This window comes from Gorilla gorilla, chromosome 9 (genome assembly GCF_029281585.2).
Source record: "Gorilla gorilla gorilla isolate KB3781 chromosome 9, NHGRI_mGorGor1-v2.1_pri, whole genome shotgun sequence".
Taxonomy (NCBI): Eukaryota; Metazoa; Chordata; class Mammalia; order Primates; family Hominidae; genus Gorilla; species Gorilla gorilla.
Window position 1 is genome coordinate 7,059,294 of NC_073233.2, and position 14,803 is coordinate 7,074,096.

Here is a 14,803-nt window from a genome sequence, read left to right on the forward strand (position 1 = left end):
GTGGGCTGTGTGCGAGCCTGTGTGTGGGGCTCGGGGTCACGGGCGGTACGTCGCTGCTGTCTCGTCAGCACGGACTTTGGGGTGACCATGAGTGCAGGCCCGAGGTCAGCCAGCCAGGTTAGGGGTCAGGGGGCTGTATTGCCACATCCTGTAGGCCTGGGGTCAGGCCTGTTCGCCTGTGGCTGCCCCGGCAGATGCTTAGGAAGGAGGGTGCCTCAGTGCACCCTGGGTAATTTAAAACTACCCAGCCCACGCCCAGCTTACAGGTGGGAGAACGACCCCCAGAGGTGAGCAGGTGCCTGGTGACGTCTCAGCCCATGCTCCCCCCCGACACCGTGGGACCCTCAGTGGCCTTGTGAGCGGCATAGCAAGCAAGACAGGGGTCTCACATAGGTGGGGCGGCCCTTGCCGCCGTGTGTCTGCGTGCTGCACCCAGGGCCTGCTCCTGAGCAGGGCAGGCGAGGGAGCCCAGCTTTGGCCCTGGGCTCTGGCCCGGAACATCTGCATGTGAAAGGGCATTTGGTGATTGCACCTCTTTCTCCAGATCTGCCACAGCAAGAGTGGAGAGATCAACCCCGTGAAGGTGGCCAACCTGGTGAAGGCGTACGTGGACAAGTACAGGCACATGCGCAGGCACAAGAAACCAGAGGCCGGCGAGGAGCCGCCCACGCAGGGGGCCGAGGGCTGAGACCAGGCAATCACGGGCCGTGCCCGGGGAGCTGTCGGGAGTGGCGGGAATCGGGGCCATGCCCGGGGAGCTGTCGGGAGTGGCGGGAATCGGGGCCATGCCCGGGGAGCTGTCGGGAGTGGCGGGAAATGGGGGGCATCGGCATGCCTGCCGTCGGGTTCCTGCGCTGACACCTGGTCTGTGCGCCTGTCTTGCTCACAGTTGAAGACTGGAGACTTTTGTATGTATGTTATAGAGACACTGTTTCCATTCTAATTTATCAAAAATGGATTATCTTTAGAAACCTCTTGATTGACTTACTACTTGGAAGATAAAGCACTTGGTGATCAGGAGGGGCTCCTGGTGGGGTGGCGCGTCCTTGATAAATCTCTGGGTGGCCTCCCGTCAACAGCTGCTGTGTACCTCTGGCTCTGAATTAGGAATATCTTTACTTTCTCTTTTCCAATTATGTTGTGCTCTTGTAAATAATTGCTCGAGTTTGCACTCAACACCGTTGCCTCCTGGAGGCAGGGTGCAGCAGTGGCAGCCTGAGGGCTGGCGACAGGTGTCCTGCATGGGGAAATGCTGTCCCTGCCCTCGGCACAGCTGGTGGAAGTGGCTTTGGCGGCCACCGGCCTGTCAAGGGTCTTGTTGTTTGAGTCAAAGATTGGCTGTGATGTGTGTGGTGAAGACAGAAGTGAGTTGGTGTGCAGGGAGGCCGTGGAGGTCCCCTCCCTCCCTGGGCCTCACCCGTGTTCAGCCTGGACCCAATTCCCCACCAGCCAAGATGCCAGTAGGTGTTCTGGAGTTCTTTTTATTAGACGGGGCGGCCGCGGCCAGCTCTAGGTGGGCTGCTCCAGCTCCATAAGGAAGCACTCGATGTCGTCATAGAGGCTGTTGGCGCTGGACAGGCAGAGGCTGAGGCTGCTGCTATCCAGGGAAGACACACCCTCACGCTGCGTGCCCTCTAGGTGCACTCGGCACAGCCAGGGTTCCAGCTGCCAGGAGGGATCAGGCGTCTGTCAGTGACCCGGCGTGTGGCCCCCCTCCCCCTCCCCCTCCCCAGGCTCTGAGGGCGTCGGGCGTCTGTCAGTGACCCGGTGTATGGCCTTCCCTCCCCCTCTCCGAGGTTCTGAGGGCATCAGGCGTCTGTCAGTGGGCCTGAGCACGTGGCCTCCCCTCCCTGAGGCTCTGGTCTCACCTTCACCAGGACCAGGCTCTTCTCCTTGGGCCTCCCAGCTGACAGGTCCTGCCCGAAGCCCAGGTAGATGGTATAGCGTGGGGAGCCGCGGCGCTGCCGTGCCCGGAATTCCACCAGCTCTGAAGAAGGGGACTCTGCTGAGTACCTGGCAGGCAGGTGCTCCCAAGGACCCCTGGAGACAGCCCCCCAGGCGGGGGCCTCACTGACCTCGGAAGAAGACTCTGAAGTCGAAGATGGGGGTGTCACAGTTCCGAGGCAGCAGGCAGGCTGGGGTGGAGGGGCTGGCGGAGCCTGGGGGGCCGCCCACCTCCCAGTACACCTTGCACTTGCCCATGCGCCGGGCCCACAGCTGTGGCCCCCGAAGCTCCAGGTGCAACCCAGGGGCCACATGCCGCAGCAGTTCCTCCGTGTAGCGCAGCTGCTTCTGGTCCGGGAGCTCAGCAGGGCTGGGGAATGCTACCTGCTGGGGGTCTGTGGCCCGGACAGCTGTGTCTGGGGGGCCGTACAGGAACGTGCAGCTCCGGTGTCCCACCACCTTCTGCAGCACCGTGCGGCCCTTGTACATGATGGTCACGTCCAGCGCCTCTGGGCTGGGCTCTGTGTGGAGACCAAGCTGTGAGTGACCGGGGTGGGCGGGGACAGGCTGTGAGTGACGGGTGGGCGGGGACAAGCCGTGAGTGACGGGGGTGGGCGGGGACAGGCTGCCCCTTCCTGGGATCCACTCACCTTGCACCGCGGTGCAGGCGCTTGGGGAGGGTGCCAGGTACGGCTCTGCCTGGTGCGGGGACTCTGGGGCCGTGGCCTCGCCTGCATCCGGAAGGGAATCCTGTGCTAGCACCTCATCCCTAACCCCTCCCTGTGCCCCAGGCCTCCCAACCCCTACCCCTCTCACCTGTCATTAGTGCCGCGGGCTGGGGCCCGGGGCTGGGGGTCGTCTCTACTGTCCACCCGTACAGCTCCCCAGCAGGGAGCTCTGGGCCTGAGGAGGGGAGGACAGTGGGAACGGTGGTCCCCTCCTAATTCTCCAGCTCCCCAATCCCCAGCCCCCTTCTCAAGTGTCTGTCCAGGTGCACTGGCCCCTCCCGCGCTCCCCCCCTCCCCGGGCACGCCCACACCTCCAGCACAGGTCCCAGTCAGGGGAAGCCCTTCTTGTCCCTCTCCAGGAGCCTTGGCTGGGACTGGATGTGCCCCCCATGACGCTGTCAGCAGATGGTCCGCCAGGCAGCTCTGTTGCACTGCTTGGAGCAGGAGGTCCCCCTTGTCACCAGCTGGGGCAGGGAGGGGGCCTGGGGCTTGGAGTCCAGCATCTGTGTGTGCCAGGAATGGCCCTGGGGGCCCACCCTGCAGGGAAAAGTCAGCGTCAACGTAAGCAGCTCTGCGGCCTGGCAGGAGGAGAGGCAGGCAGAGAGAAGGCTACCTGTGGTGGTGGGACAGCTGCGGGGGCCTCTGCCTCAGTCTGGTCCGTGCCTGGGCCTTCTGAGGGAGAATGGGGCAGGCGTTAGGCCCCGACACCAGAGTGAGAGACACAAGGAGAGCCTGGTGTAGCCCCCACTAGCTTCCTGGCTGTGAACCCTTAGGCTGTGGCCTGAGGAGGTGAGGATGTGGCTCCACCTGTCCTGGGCCTGCTGGCAGCCTCTCCCAGAACAGCTTCTAAAACCACAAATCTGACCCAGAGAATGTTCCCCTTTGCCCAAGCAGGACGAATGCCAACGCCCTTGGCAGCCGGCGTCGCTCACCTCGCCAGCACAGCTCCCGGCTGAGCGCGTACACCTTGTGCGGGTCGGCCGGGTCCCCCGAGTTATCTCGCAGCATCACGAAGCGACGCGTGCTGCGCAGTGCGCAGCGGAAGTTGGTTTTCCAGCCGGCGCGCTCCGCAGTCTCAGCCTCGGGGGGCGGGTCACCTCCCCTGTTGCTAGGCGGCCACCTGCCGCGGGCCACAGCCCAGGCCTGAAGAGGGGGACAGAATACGTGGGCCGGGCCCGCGGGGTCTTAGGCGGGCTCTCGCACCCGGGGCGGGGCGGGGCTGGGGTCCCCACCTTGAAGATGCGCGCGTCGGCCTCACTCAGGTCCTTGCGCGCGAAGTGCTTCCAGGGTACGCGGAAGCAGGTGCGGGCCTCGTCCAGCCACTGCAGCCCCTCGTAGCAGCCGCTGCTGATCTCTCCAAGGAGCCACTCTCCAAACAGCACGCGTGGGGCCGCCCTGCGGGTGCCCGGCCGCGGAGAGTCAGGGCCGGCCGCAGGGCGCTCGGGGACTGGCATCTGGAGAGGGTGGGCCGGGCTCTTACCTCTCAGGAGCCAAGGCCATTGCTCCTTCTGCAGGGGCAGTTAGGTGGCGGTCAGGTGTTACAACAGAGGAGGTAAGGGCTCCTGTCGCAGCAGACGCCAGGCCGCGGCCACAGGTCGTGTGGCCAGGTGTCACAGGTGTCCACAGGTGTGAACTGAGGGCTTGTAGCCACCGACGCTGCCTCGGTGTGGATCTCTTGGCAGAGGGGGCTACAGGTGTGACTGCAGGTGTGGCCGGCGCGCACACATGAAGTCACGGGTGTTGAACCAGTGTCCAGGCCTGGCGGGAAGGTGCAGGCCGGACCCTGCGGAGACAGGAAAGGCGACGTCAGGGGCGGGTCAGGCTCCTGGGAAAGCGAAACCTAAACAGTGGCGCTTCCCACCCTCCTCGATCCCACCCCGTCCGGTTCTCAGCTCCGCGGAACCCCGCCTCTGCCTCCGCCTCCGCCTCCGCCTCCCTCCTCGATCCCACCCCGTCCCGTTCTCAGCTTCGCGTAACCCCGTCTCCGCCTCCGCCTCCCTCCCCGCCCGACCTTCATCTCTCAGGCTCCCCCAGCCCTTGGCTCTACCCCTCCGGGGTCACGGAGCCCCCACGGAGGCTCTCGCTCCCGGCCTGCACCGCGTGGGTCTGGGGTCCCCAGTACCTGGGTGCCAGAGCCGCCGGGACGGAAAGTTTCGTCTCGCGGGGAAGCGGAGGGCCGGCGCTTTTATGGTGGTCGGGCTGGAGGCGGGGCCCGAGGAGCTGCAGGTGCAGCCCAGGAGGTCCCGTGGCCAGGCAGGAGTTTCCGGGAAGGATGCGCGCCGCCTGTTCTTACTATCGGATGCGACCAACGGAACCCCGCCCCGGCCAGCGCGGAGTAGGGAGGAGTGGAGTTGGGAGTGGCTGCAGTGAGCCGAGATGGAGCCACTCCACTACAGCCCAGGGGACAGAGCAAGACTCAGTCTCAAAAAAAAAAAGGAAGTGGGTAATGGGAGGTGGACGTGCCTCGAAAAAGGGGCAGCTGCACCGTTTGCGTTTCTTTTTTTGAGATGGAGTTTCGCTTTTGTTGCCCAGGCTGAAGTGCGGTGGCACAATCTTGGCCCACCACAACTTCCGCCTCCCGGGTTCAAGTGATTCTCCTACCTCAGCCTCCCGAGTAGCTGGGATTACAGGCATGAACAACCACGCCCGGCTAATACTGTATTTTTAGTAGAGACGGGGTTTCTCTATGTTGGTCAGGCTGGTGTCGAACTCCTGACCTCAGGTGATCCTCCCACCTCGGCCTCCCAGAGTGCTGGGATTTAGGCGAGAGCCGCCGTGCGCCCCTTTGGGTTTTTTACATTGTTTAGTCAAGAATATCAGATACTCTCACAATTAAAACATTTGGAAAGGAATTAATGGTGTATTTTCATTAGGGAAAGTGCTGACAAGCCACAAGGGACCCCTTCATGGTTCTGGGCATGGGCGCCCAGCGTGGGCTCCAGCCTTGGGAGCAGCGAGGGGAATGTGTGTCTCACCCCTAGGCCTCCTGGTCCGGCTCCTGCTCAGGCCACACGGCCCACCCACCCCCAGCGCGCCTCAGTCCAGGCCTCTGGGCGGGGTGTTTACTGCTGCGCCCCAACCCAAGCATGTAGATTTCAGAAGGGGACTAGGACCCCCGGCAGGTGTTTGAGACCACCGGCTCCCAAGGGCGTCGCCTTGGGGGTTTGCATCGGCTCCTCAGCCTCCCCAGGCAATCTCTGTGTAGGGTCGGGAGCGGGAGGTCTGAGTTGAGCCGGGTGCCTGAGATCCCTGGTGCAGGTGGGGGGAGGGGAGCCCCCCTCGGGCTGTGGTTAGAGTGGGAGAGGAACTTCCCAGACTAGCTGGCACAGAGCCTCGGGAAGGCGGCGGGCACTGCAGGTGGTTTACGGGAAGTGCTGCAGCCTTGGGGTGGGGACAGCGTGGCCAGACCCATCGCCTTATCTGCACACCCGGGCTCAAGCGCTAATGACAATGGGGGACCGAGTGAATGGGGCCCCCATGGATCCGCACGCCTGCCCCACGCCACGGCGTGGGTTTCGGGAGCCTCGCTTTATTCTGCCTCGGGTCGGAGGTTGGGGGAGCGAGACCTCCAGTGCCCGCGCGGCCGGGGGAGAGGGTGGAGGGGCCACTTAGATGTAGGAGTCATCACCACCGGGCGCATCGTGGGGACCCCCACCCCTCCCCGCGCCCTCGCCCTCGTCGCCGCTGCCGGAGTCACTGGCGCCATCCACGTCCAGGGTGGGCGTGTTGAGAACGACCACGTCTGCCTCCGCCCCGATGTCCTCGCCAAACCAGACGGCCTTGTACCCCCCCTCTGGCCGCCGCTCCTTGGTCAGGATGGACCTCACCGCCGTGGGGCTTCCGCCGGCTCGGGCCGCTGCGGGGGGCTCAGGGGCACCGCCTGGGGAGGCAGGGCCGGGGGGCGTGGGCTCTGCGGGCATCGGTGCCTCCGCGGGCTTGGGGTCGTGCGTGGGGCTGGGGACGGGCGCCCAGTTGGCCTTGTGGTCAGGGAGGAACGCCTGGTTGTCAAAGCCTTGGGGCTGGGGCTCCTGCAGGCGGGAGTCGAGGCGTCAGCGGGGTCCCTGGGTCTCTGCAGCCTTGGCCTCTGCACACCCTCATTCCACGCTGGACACCCCTCCGCCTCCACATTTGTTCCTCTGCCGTCCCCTCTCCCGTCCCCCACTTCCTGCCTGGTCGCCTGCCCTGTCCTCCACCCTGGGCCTCACCGGAGCTTTGCCAGAGCAGCACTTGAGCCGGGGGCCATAGTGCTTGTGGACAAGGATGGCGAGGCCAAGGAGAGCCAGCAGCAGCAGCGCACTCAGCACCCCGCCCAGGGCCGCCATATCCACCACCGAGAAGCGCTTGTCCTCCGAGGCGCCGCCACCTGGCATCGCAGTGGAAAACGCCATCACCCCCGCACTGTTGAGTGCCCCAGGCATTTCCCATGCCAACCTGTGCCAGGCTTGGGACACTTGGGTTCCACCTAGGCCTGGGCTGTCTCCCAAATCTCAGGCTCTGCTAACCCTGGCTCAAGGGGCCTGTGTGTCCCATTGAGACCCTGCCCCCCCCCCCCGCCTCCCCAGGAGGCCAAGCTGCTCACAGGAGCTCACAAGAGGTGCAGGGACTTGCAGGGTGAGCGGCAGCCGTGGGAATCGTGGGATTCGCTGGACCCCACATCTGGCCTCTGTCCTACACACATCACAGGTTGCCTCACTGGGGGCCTTGGGCCTGTCTCTGTCTGTCAGTCCCAAACAGACTCCTCTTTGGGATTTCATGGTCAGGCCACGTCAACCTGGGGTGGATCCTTCCTACAGCGTTTCCCGTACCAGCCAATGACCGGAGTCAGGGAGGGAAGGCAACAGAGTGGGTGCTACCTGAAGATGGGGTGCTCTTGCTGAGGGGCATCGGCTGAGAGGTTCCTGGCTCTGGGGTCTGTGCTGTGCCCCCACCGGGTGTGGCTGGTTGGTGGGAGGTGCTGGTTCCCATACCGGGGGGCATCGGCTGAGAGGTTCCTGGCTTTGGGGTCTGTGCTGTGCCCCCACCGGGAGTGGCTGGTTGGTGGGAGGTGCTGGTTCCCATACCGGGGGGCATCGGCTGAGAGGTTCCTGGCTCTGGGGTCTGTGCTGTGCCCCCACCGGGTGTGGCTGGTTGGTGGGAGGTGCTGTTTTCTGCACCCGGGGGCCCCCCGGGTGTAGACGAGGTTGGTGGCCTCAGAGTTGTGCCAGAGGGTGGATGAGGGCCTGTGCCTCCCCCAGAGCTGGTCGTGGAGGGTCCCTGGGAGGGCGCAGGGGGTCTGGGGGCCTCGGAAGTGGTGCTGGTCCAGGGCCCGGTTGTTCCTCCAGCCTCTGGGGATGGGGGGACATCTGGGGGCCGGGAACAGTGCTTGGGCTTGCCTCTGCCCACCCCTTGCACACCTACCGCGGGGAAGGAGCCACCGAAGGGGCTTATTTGGAGAACCCTGGGGGCTCACCTGTGGAGGGGGGCTCACCTGTGGAGGGGGGCTCACCTGTGGAGGGGGGCTCACCTGTGGAGGGGGGCTCACCTGTGGAGGGGGGCTCACCTGTGGAGGGGGGCTCACCTGTGGAGGGGGGCTCCTGTTCGGAAACTTGTATCTCAATGACTGTGGTTGCGGTGCCAGAGGTCACCGTGTTGTGGGCCTCAACCTGGGGCAGGAAGGGGCTTGTCCCTCCTGGACACATCTTTAAGCCCCACACCCTTGGAGATGCCCGCCTGCCCTGCCCTGCACCTCTGCGTAGAAGGCTCCCGCCTGTGCCAGTGTGGTGGTGGTCAGCACAACCTCTCCCTCCATCCGGAAGTGTGAGTGGTTGGTAATTCGATATGTGATGGCCGAGTTGAGGTCCTAGACAGGGTCTCATTGAGTCTCCGGCCAGGCTGCCTCCCACGTACAGCCCTGACGCACCCACAGAGGGGAGGCCAGGTGGGCCCAGGGACCCTGGGCAACAGGAAGGCTGCCAGTGGGGGCGGCAGGCATCAGCCTTGGAGGTACTCCCTACCGAGAACTCCGGGTCCTGAGCCTGGATCCTCAGAGGCTGAGAAGGGTCAGCTGCATCCTTGACCACAACGCCCGCTCCGGCGCCACGCGCCACGGTGCCACGATACAGGCTCTCGGGGAAGCGGGGCGGGCTCCCGGCTGCAGCCACAGCCTCCACGGTGACCTGGGTCACTGAGTAGCGGGCAAGGTCGGCCTGTTGGCCCTGGAGGCGGGGGAGGCAGCAGTGACTAGTGGGGTTGAAGGTGGAGCTGGCGCTGACGGCTGGGGCTCAGGAAGGGCAGGTGCAGACTTGGCGGGGGCCCTGCCCCGGCCCCCCAGCCCTGACCCCCTGCCCTACCTTCCACCCTGCCCCCTCTGCCCTGCCCCCCATGCAGGTGCCCACCTCACCTTCACCAGCAGAAGGAAGGTCATGGGGCTGGGGACACTCCTGGCCATGGTGAGGTTGCCTGAGTCTGGGTGGATGATGAATGTACCATTCACGTTTCCTGGGAGGATGATGGAAGTGCTCAGCCCCGGCCCCCTGAGGCCCAGGGACCCAGCCAGCTCTGCCCAAGGTGGGGATGGAGACAGGGACAGAGGGGGTACAGGGCATTGTTGAGGGCTGGGCCCCACTCACCCCTAAAGATGCTGTAGATGATGGGCTGGTTGATGCCGCGGTCTCCGTCTTCAGCATAGATGGGTCCGGGGCGCAGGACGAGGGGAGATGGCTTCAGGGATGGCGGAGGGGAGGGCACATCGTGGGGCTGGGGTGGATGGCCCCAGCCTGGCCCCTGTGGCTCCCCATCAAGGGCAGGGTTGGCTGAGGAGGGGCCCAGTCCCGCTGGTGGCCGGGCGTCCCTGCCTGCCTAGGACAGTCCCTTGTCCCAGCATCACAATCAGTAACACCCCTGTGGGTCCCTTACTAATGAATGAGTCAAGTTGCCCAAAGATACTGAGTCCCATTTGCACAAGGCTTGTCTTGACGGGTAAGCAAACATTTAGGAAGTGGGGGCTCCCGGGGTCTGCACTTCTGCCTCTCATGTACTGTTTGGTGGCCCCAGGTGCCTTGGTGCCAGGAAGGTTTGCAGACAGCCTGTGTGGGCCCAGTGGTGACTGTGAGCAGGGCAGAGATGTCACCATCCCTTAAGAGCTCCAGGGCCCCAGCCCACCTCCCCAGGCCCCTGAGACCGCCTGGCTCTGGGGCCCACGCTCCTCCCTGTGTGTTCAGGGTTTGCTCCCTCACCCCCTCAAGATGGGAAGGATTAGTTTACAAGGAGAGTCTGTATTTGTTTCAAAATCACAACCAAAATTGGCCCCATCCCCTGACCCCGACCCTGCCCTTCTTCTCCTGATCCTGGCCGTCCTTGTGTCCAGCCTGCCTAGAAGGCCCCGCCCCATGCACTGCCCCTCCCTCCCCATTACCAGTATGTGCCCCGTGGGGACAGCCCCATGGTACTGAGCTTGAATGCAGACGTAGCCATCTGAGAAGGTGCAGGGCAGGAACCAGGGGGGCCGCAGGTCGGCGGGCACCACGTTCAGCAGTAGTGTGGCGGTGGCAGTGTGGCTGGGTTCCACATTGTCCTCCGGAGTGTCCTGCAACAGACAGCTGTGCTGGATCAGGCCTGGGGGCAGCTGGGGCCAGGGGGGCCTCAAGTGTGTGGGACTCAGGGCTGGGGTGACCTGCTTACCCGCACCAGCAGCCAGAAGGCCATGTTCGGCCGCTCGTAGAAGTCCAGGGGCCGGTCCAGCCTCAAGGCGGGACGGTTTACACTCACCAGGGAGAAGTAGTCACTGGCACCCTGGGGAGGGTCAGGGAGGACAGAGCCTAAGAGCCTGGGAGGGCGAGGGCGGCTGTGGGTGTCAGAGGCAAGGGGCTCGTGCTGGGGCAGGGTGGGCGGCACTGACTGCTGTCATTTCCTGGAGGGTGTAGAACAGAATGTCGTCCTTGTCGCGGTCCTCAGCCTGCAGTTGCGTCTCAGGGATGACGGTGGAGTTCACTTTCGTGTCCTGGGGAGGGAGAGGGGCTTGGTCCGGCCACACTCTTGGCCCCTGTGGACCCCCACTGTGGTGGAGCCCCCGGCCACCACTCACCCCCTGCCCTCACCCTGGGCTCCCACACCCCCATGCCCAGTCCCTGCGGCTTCGCTGGCCTCACCTCCTCCACCCTTATCTCCTTGGTCTTAAAGGGGAATTCGGGGGCGTTGTCATTGACGTCCAGCACTGACACGAACACCCTCAGCTGGGTCACCTGCAGGATGTGGCCGTCAGCCTCTCCCACAGCCCCTCCCCGTCGTGAGGTGCACCCCTCGACGGCTATCCGTCCCCACCGTGAGTGAGGTGCACCCCTCAACGGCCATCCGTCCACTCGCTCATTCAGTTGTTGCGGGGCTGCAGGGAGGCTGCACAGCTCTAGGCGTTGGGATTCAGAGATCACAAGAGACAAATCTCTGCCTGGTGGTGCCTGTCCTGGCAGGACTTATAACAACAGACAAAAAGGACTTTATAAAGCCAGGAGGTGGCAGGTGCTCCACAGAAAAATAATGCAGGGACTTGGGGATGCAGCCAGCAGAATCTCAGGTGAGGAAAGACAATCCATTTTCTTTTCTCTGGTTTTTTTTTTTTTTGGTTTTTGTTTTTGTTTTTTGGTTTTTGGGTTTTTTTGGATACAGTCTCGCTCTGTCGCCCAGGCCGGAGTACAGTGATGTGATCTCGGCTCACTGCAACCTCTGCCTCCCAGGTTCAAGCGATTCTCCTGCCTCGGCCTCCGCCCACCTCGGCCTCCCAAAGTGCTGGGATTACAGGTGCCCGCCACCGTGCCCAGCTAATTTTTGTATTTTTAGTAGAGACGGGGTTTCACCATGTTGGCCACATTGGTCTCGAACTCTTGACCTCAGGTGATCCACCCGCCTTGGCCTCCGAAAGTGCTGGGATTCCAGGCGTGAGCCACGGCACCCGGCCAGGACTCTTCTTTTTAGAACATAACCACAATGTCGTTGTCACACCTGGGAAAAGTGGTCACTTTCTACCTCAAATGTCCAGGATGCCACATTCCGCGTGGTCTCTGAAGGGTTTTTTTAACAATTGTTTGTTTGAATCAGGGTCCATATTATGCACCTGGTTGGTAATTCTCCGAGTTTCTGTTCATCTGTACCTTTCCCTTTCTCCCATCTTTTTTCCTGGAGATTTATTTGTGAAGAAACTGGATTGTCAGCCGGGCACGGTGGCTCACACCTGTAATCCCAGCACTTTGGGAGGCTGAGGCGGGCAGATCACCTGAGGTCAGGAGTTTGAGACCAGCCTGACCAACATGGAGAAACCCCGTCGCTACTAAAAATACAAAAATTAGCCGGCCGTGGTGGCGCAGGCTTGTAATCCCAGCTACTCAGGAGGCTGAGGCAGGAGAATCGCTTGGACCCGGGAGGCGGAAGTTGCAGTGAGCCGAGATCGTGCCACTGCACGCCAGCCTGGGTGACAGAGTGAGACTCTGTCTCAAAAAAGAGTCTCTTTCAGAGAGACATCCCAAGATATGTGCGGGTGACGTGCCGTGGTGCGTGGAGGGCACAGAGCTTGCTGTGTGCTGGTAGGTGAGGGGGCCTGTGCTGGCCTCAGGATTCTGCAATTTCCCTTAATAAAGCCGAAAAAAATGCTGCCGGTCAAGAAGCAGGATGTTGGGGGAGCGGGGCTGGGATGCAACAGGGAATAGGGTGGTTGGGATTTCTCTGAAGACTGCAGTCCTGAGCTGGTGAGGGAGGGGCGTGCCTGGCGGGAGCCCTGAGGCTGCAGTGGAGCCTCCGCACAGGACGTCTGGGTTTGACTCGGTGAGAAAGGAGCCGTGGAGGGCTGGGGTGGGCTGGGCAGCCTTGGTTTACAACATCCACAGGGGCTGTTCTGCCACGTGGAGTGGACTGGGGCCGGCAAAGGGCAACAGGGAAGCCGGTGGGCCAGCTGGAAGTTTCCCAAAATGAGTGCTGGTGTCCCGGCCCTGATGGGACTGGAGGTGGACAGACTCTGGATTTCTGGGTCGAGCTGGGGCACAGCCAACAGATTTACCAGTGGGGGGCTGTGGGGGGCACGTGGGGAGGGAGGGCGAGTGGGAACCAAGGTGGTCCCCGTGACTGGCAGGATAAAGGTGCCTCCCTTGTGGATGGTTGAGGGAGTGGGTGGGAGTCTTGGGCACACTGGATGGGGTGTCTGCTGGACAAGGGGTCAGTGACGGGGACTCCACAGCTCAGGGCAGAGTCTGGATTGGAGGAAATGTGGGCATCACCCTCGGGGGGGGGTGGCATTTGAAACCACACCCTAGCTGACGTCATCAAAGACTGGTCCTGGACCAGCAGGGCAGAGCCCAGCAGAGGTGGCTGGGTGGGGCGGGGAGAGCGGGGCGGGGACTCACCAATGTGCCTCCGCTCTGACACAGCAGCTGAGCCTCAAGCAGTGAGTTCTCCTGTGGATGTAGACAGGTCTGCAGTCACCGTCCTGCCCCACAGGTGGGGAGACTGAGGCCAAGGGGGCAGGCGCTGGCCCAGGGTCCCCATCATCAGTGGTCAGTGCTGAGGGTGTGGGCCCAGGCAGCTTCATCCCGAAATGGCCCAGCCTTCTAGGGCAGGCACCACCAAGCATGGGTGTCAGTGGATGCCCGCGGGCATAGAACTCGTAGGCCCCCGAGGGAGGTGTGGCCTGAGGATGCAGGTGCCCTTCTCCCGGGACCCCCATATCCCGCCCTCCTGCCGCCCACACCTCATAATCAGGAGTCACGTTGAGAAACAGCTGGTTTCCCTGGATCCGAAATGCAAAGGGGGTGGACAAGGGTCCGAGGGTCACCTCCTGGCCCTCCGGGACGTGGATGTCCACCAGCGGCTCGGTGACATTTGTGTTCTCCTCTACTTCAAAGATGTCCTTGTTCACAGAGCAGTCTGTAAGGTTGCAGAGGAGGGATCAGTGCCTCCCAGCCCCTGGCTCCCCACCGCCCGTGCCCCACCTACCCCTGCCCGCACATACACTGGGCCTGGGCCATGGTCCCCGGGGGTCGGACGAGCAGCCCGGTGAACAGCAGGGGAGGCCACAGCAGGGCCCAAGACCCCATCTTGGCGGCTGTCACCTGGCGGGAGGGTCCGAGCGGGTCTGGCGTCTAGGACTGGCGCAGTTCCTACCTCAGCGACCTTCGCCCCAGCCAGACGACGCCGCCCAGTTTATGATCCTTTACGACTGGCTTCTGCCAAGGGGGCTCCCGCTGGCCGGCTGGTCCAGCCCACTGCCAGAAGGAGGGGCGGTCGTTTGGCCCAAGTTGGACTGAGTGCAGGGGTCAACCAGGGGGCTCAGGTCACAGGCACCGAGGCACAGGGCAGGAGAGCGGCTCATGGGTGCCATGGGGGTAGGGGCAGGGCAGGGCTAGGGTGTGGGAGAGGGGCTGGGGGCGGGGGCTCGGCCCTTGGTGTCGGGGTGTCTGGAACCTGCCTCCCTAGCCCAGGCTGCCCTGGCTTGGCTCCTCCCCTAAGACCTCCCTCAGGCGAAGTTCCTAAGGCCACCCCTTGAGGCTCAGAACCCGGGTGTTCCCCAGGGAGCACCTCCCTCCCTGCCTGACAGCAGGTTCTGAAGGAAAAGGCTCTCCTCACTGTGTCCTGGGGACACCCCTGCCTGCCCCAGAGACAAGTCAGCTTCTCAGGGTGGGGCTGGACAGGGCCTCAGTGACTGAGGCTAAGGCGGGACTGTGAGGGGCAGCTGGGAGCTCCTGGGGGGCCCTGGTGCCCGACAGAGGGGGTGAGGTGAGACTCGACACTTGCCCTGCTCTTGGCCCCCCACAAGTCCCCAGCTCTAGGGAGAGGCCACTGGGTGGGGTCGGGGTGAGGAAGGGGCTGTCGTGAGGGGGAGTTGGAGTTCTCCTCCTCCAGGCCTGTGCGCCGAAGCTTCTGGTCTCTCATGGCTGGGGCTGGGCTCAGTGTCCTAACCCTGCACGGTGCCCTCATGGTCGCCTTCAAGCCCTGCACGCTCCGTGCTCCACAGGCTCTGAGGGGTCAAGCCACTGGTCCGAGGCCACACAAGACAGAGGGTCCGGAGTCCTCACGCCAGAGTGGATTCCTGGCACCCCAGGTGACACCTCCACCCTCCCCTCTTCCTGCCCGCCTGAGCCCCCCTGGCCCCTTCACACCCTCCCCACTATCCC

At 63.5% G+C, this 14,803-nt stretch overlaps 3 protein-coding genes across 13 annotated transcripts in view; 1 reads left to right on the top strand and 2 right to left on the bottom strand.

Annotated features, from left to right (window-relative positions):
* PHRF1 (PHD and ring finger domains 1) overlaps window positions 1-971 on the top strand; it is a 35,903-nt gene extending 34,932 nt beyond the window's left edge. For all 10 annotated transcript variants that reach the window (XM_031016170.3, XM_031016174.3, XM_031016176.3 and 7 more), the window contains one exon: window positions 545-971. In XM_031016170.3, the coding sequence (XP_030872030.3) occupies window positions 545-688 (144 nt within the window). In that variant the 3' untranslated portion in view covers window positions 689-971. The remainder of the gene's footprint in view (window positions 1-544) is intronic.
* Window positions 972-1,465: 494 nt separating this feature from the next.
* On the bottom strand, window positions 1,466-5,405 carry IRF7 (interferon regulatory factor 7). Of its 2 annotated transcripts, XM_004050366.5 has the most exons (11): window positions 4,795-5,405; window positions 4,153-4,455; window positions 3,905-4,067; window positions 3,605-3,815; window positions 3,286-3,344; window positions 2,984-3,209; window positions 2,761-2,847; window positions 2,595-2,675; window positions 2,076-2,465; window positions 1,869-1,987; window positions 1,466-1,665 (listed from the first exon to the last, which is right to left on the bottom strand). In XM_004050366.5, exons 2-11 carry the CDS (start codon window positions 4,170-4,172, stop codon window positions 1,510-1,512), a joined length of 1,512 nt encoding a protein of 503 aa, XP_004050414.4. In that variant the 5' UTR covers window positions 4,173-4,455; window positions 4,795-5,405; the 3' UTR covers window positions 1,466-1,509. The 2 variants fall into 2 exon arrangements, with proteins under 2 accessions (XP_004050414.4, XP_055211721.1); XM_055355746.1 differs by lacking the exons at window positions 4,153-4,455; window positions 4,795-5,405 and having other exon boundaries at window positions 3,905-4,126.
* An 811-nt stretch (window positions 5,406-6,216) lies between these two features.
* On the bottom strand, window positions 6,217-13,726 carry CDHR5 (cadherin related family member 5). Its single transcript, XM_055355741.2, has 15 exons — window positions 13,642-13,726; window positions 13,381-13,556; window positions 13,037-13,087; window positions 10,799-10,891; window positions 10,549-10,650; window positions 10,332-10,442; window positions 10,066-10,236; window positions 9,281-9,371; window positions 9,052-9,149; window positions 8,666-8,866; window positions 8,398-8,511; window positions 8,230-8,314; window positions 7,526-8,014; window positions 6,878-7,035; window positions 6,217-6,700 (listed from the first exon to the last, which is right to left on the bottom strand). Exons 1-15 carry the CDS (start codon window positions 13,724-13,726, stop codon window positions 6,281-6,283), a joined length of 2,445 nt encoding a protein of 814 aa, XP_055211716.2. The 3' UTR covers window positions 6,217-6,280.
* Window positions 13,727-14,803: the final 1,077 nt, after the last annotated feature.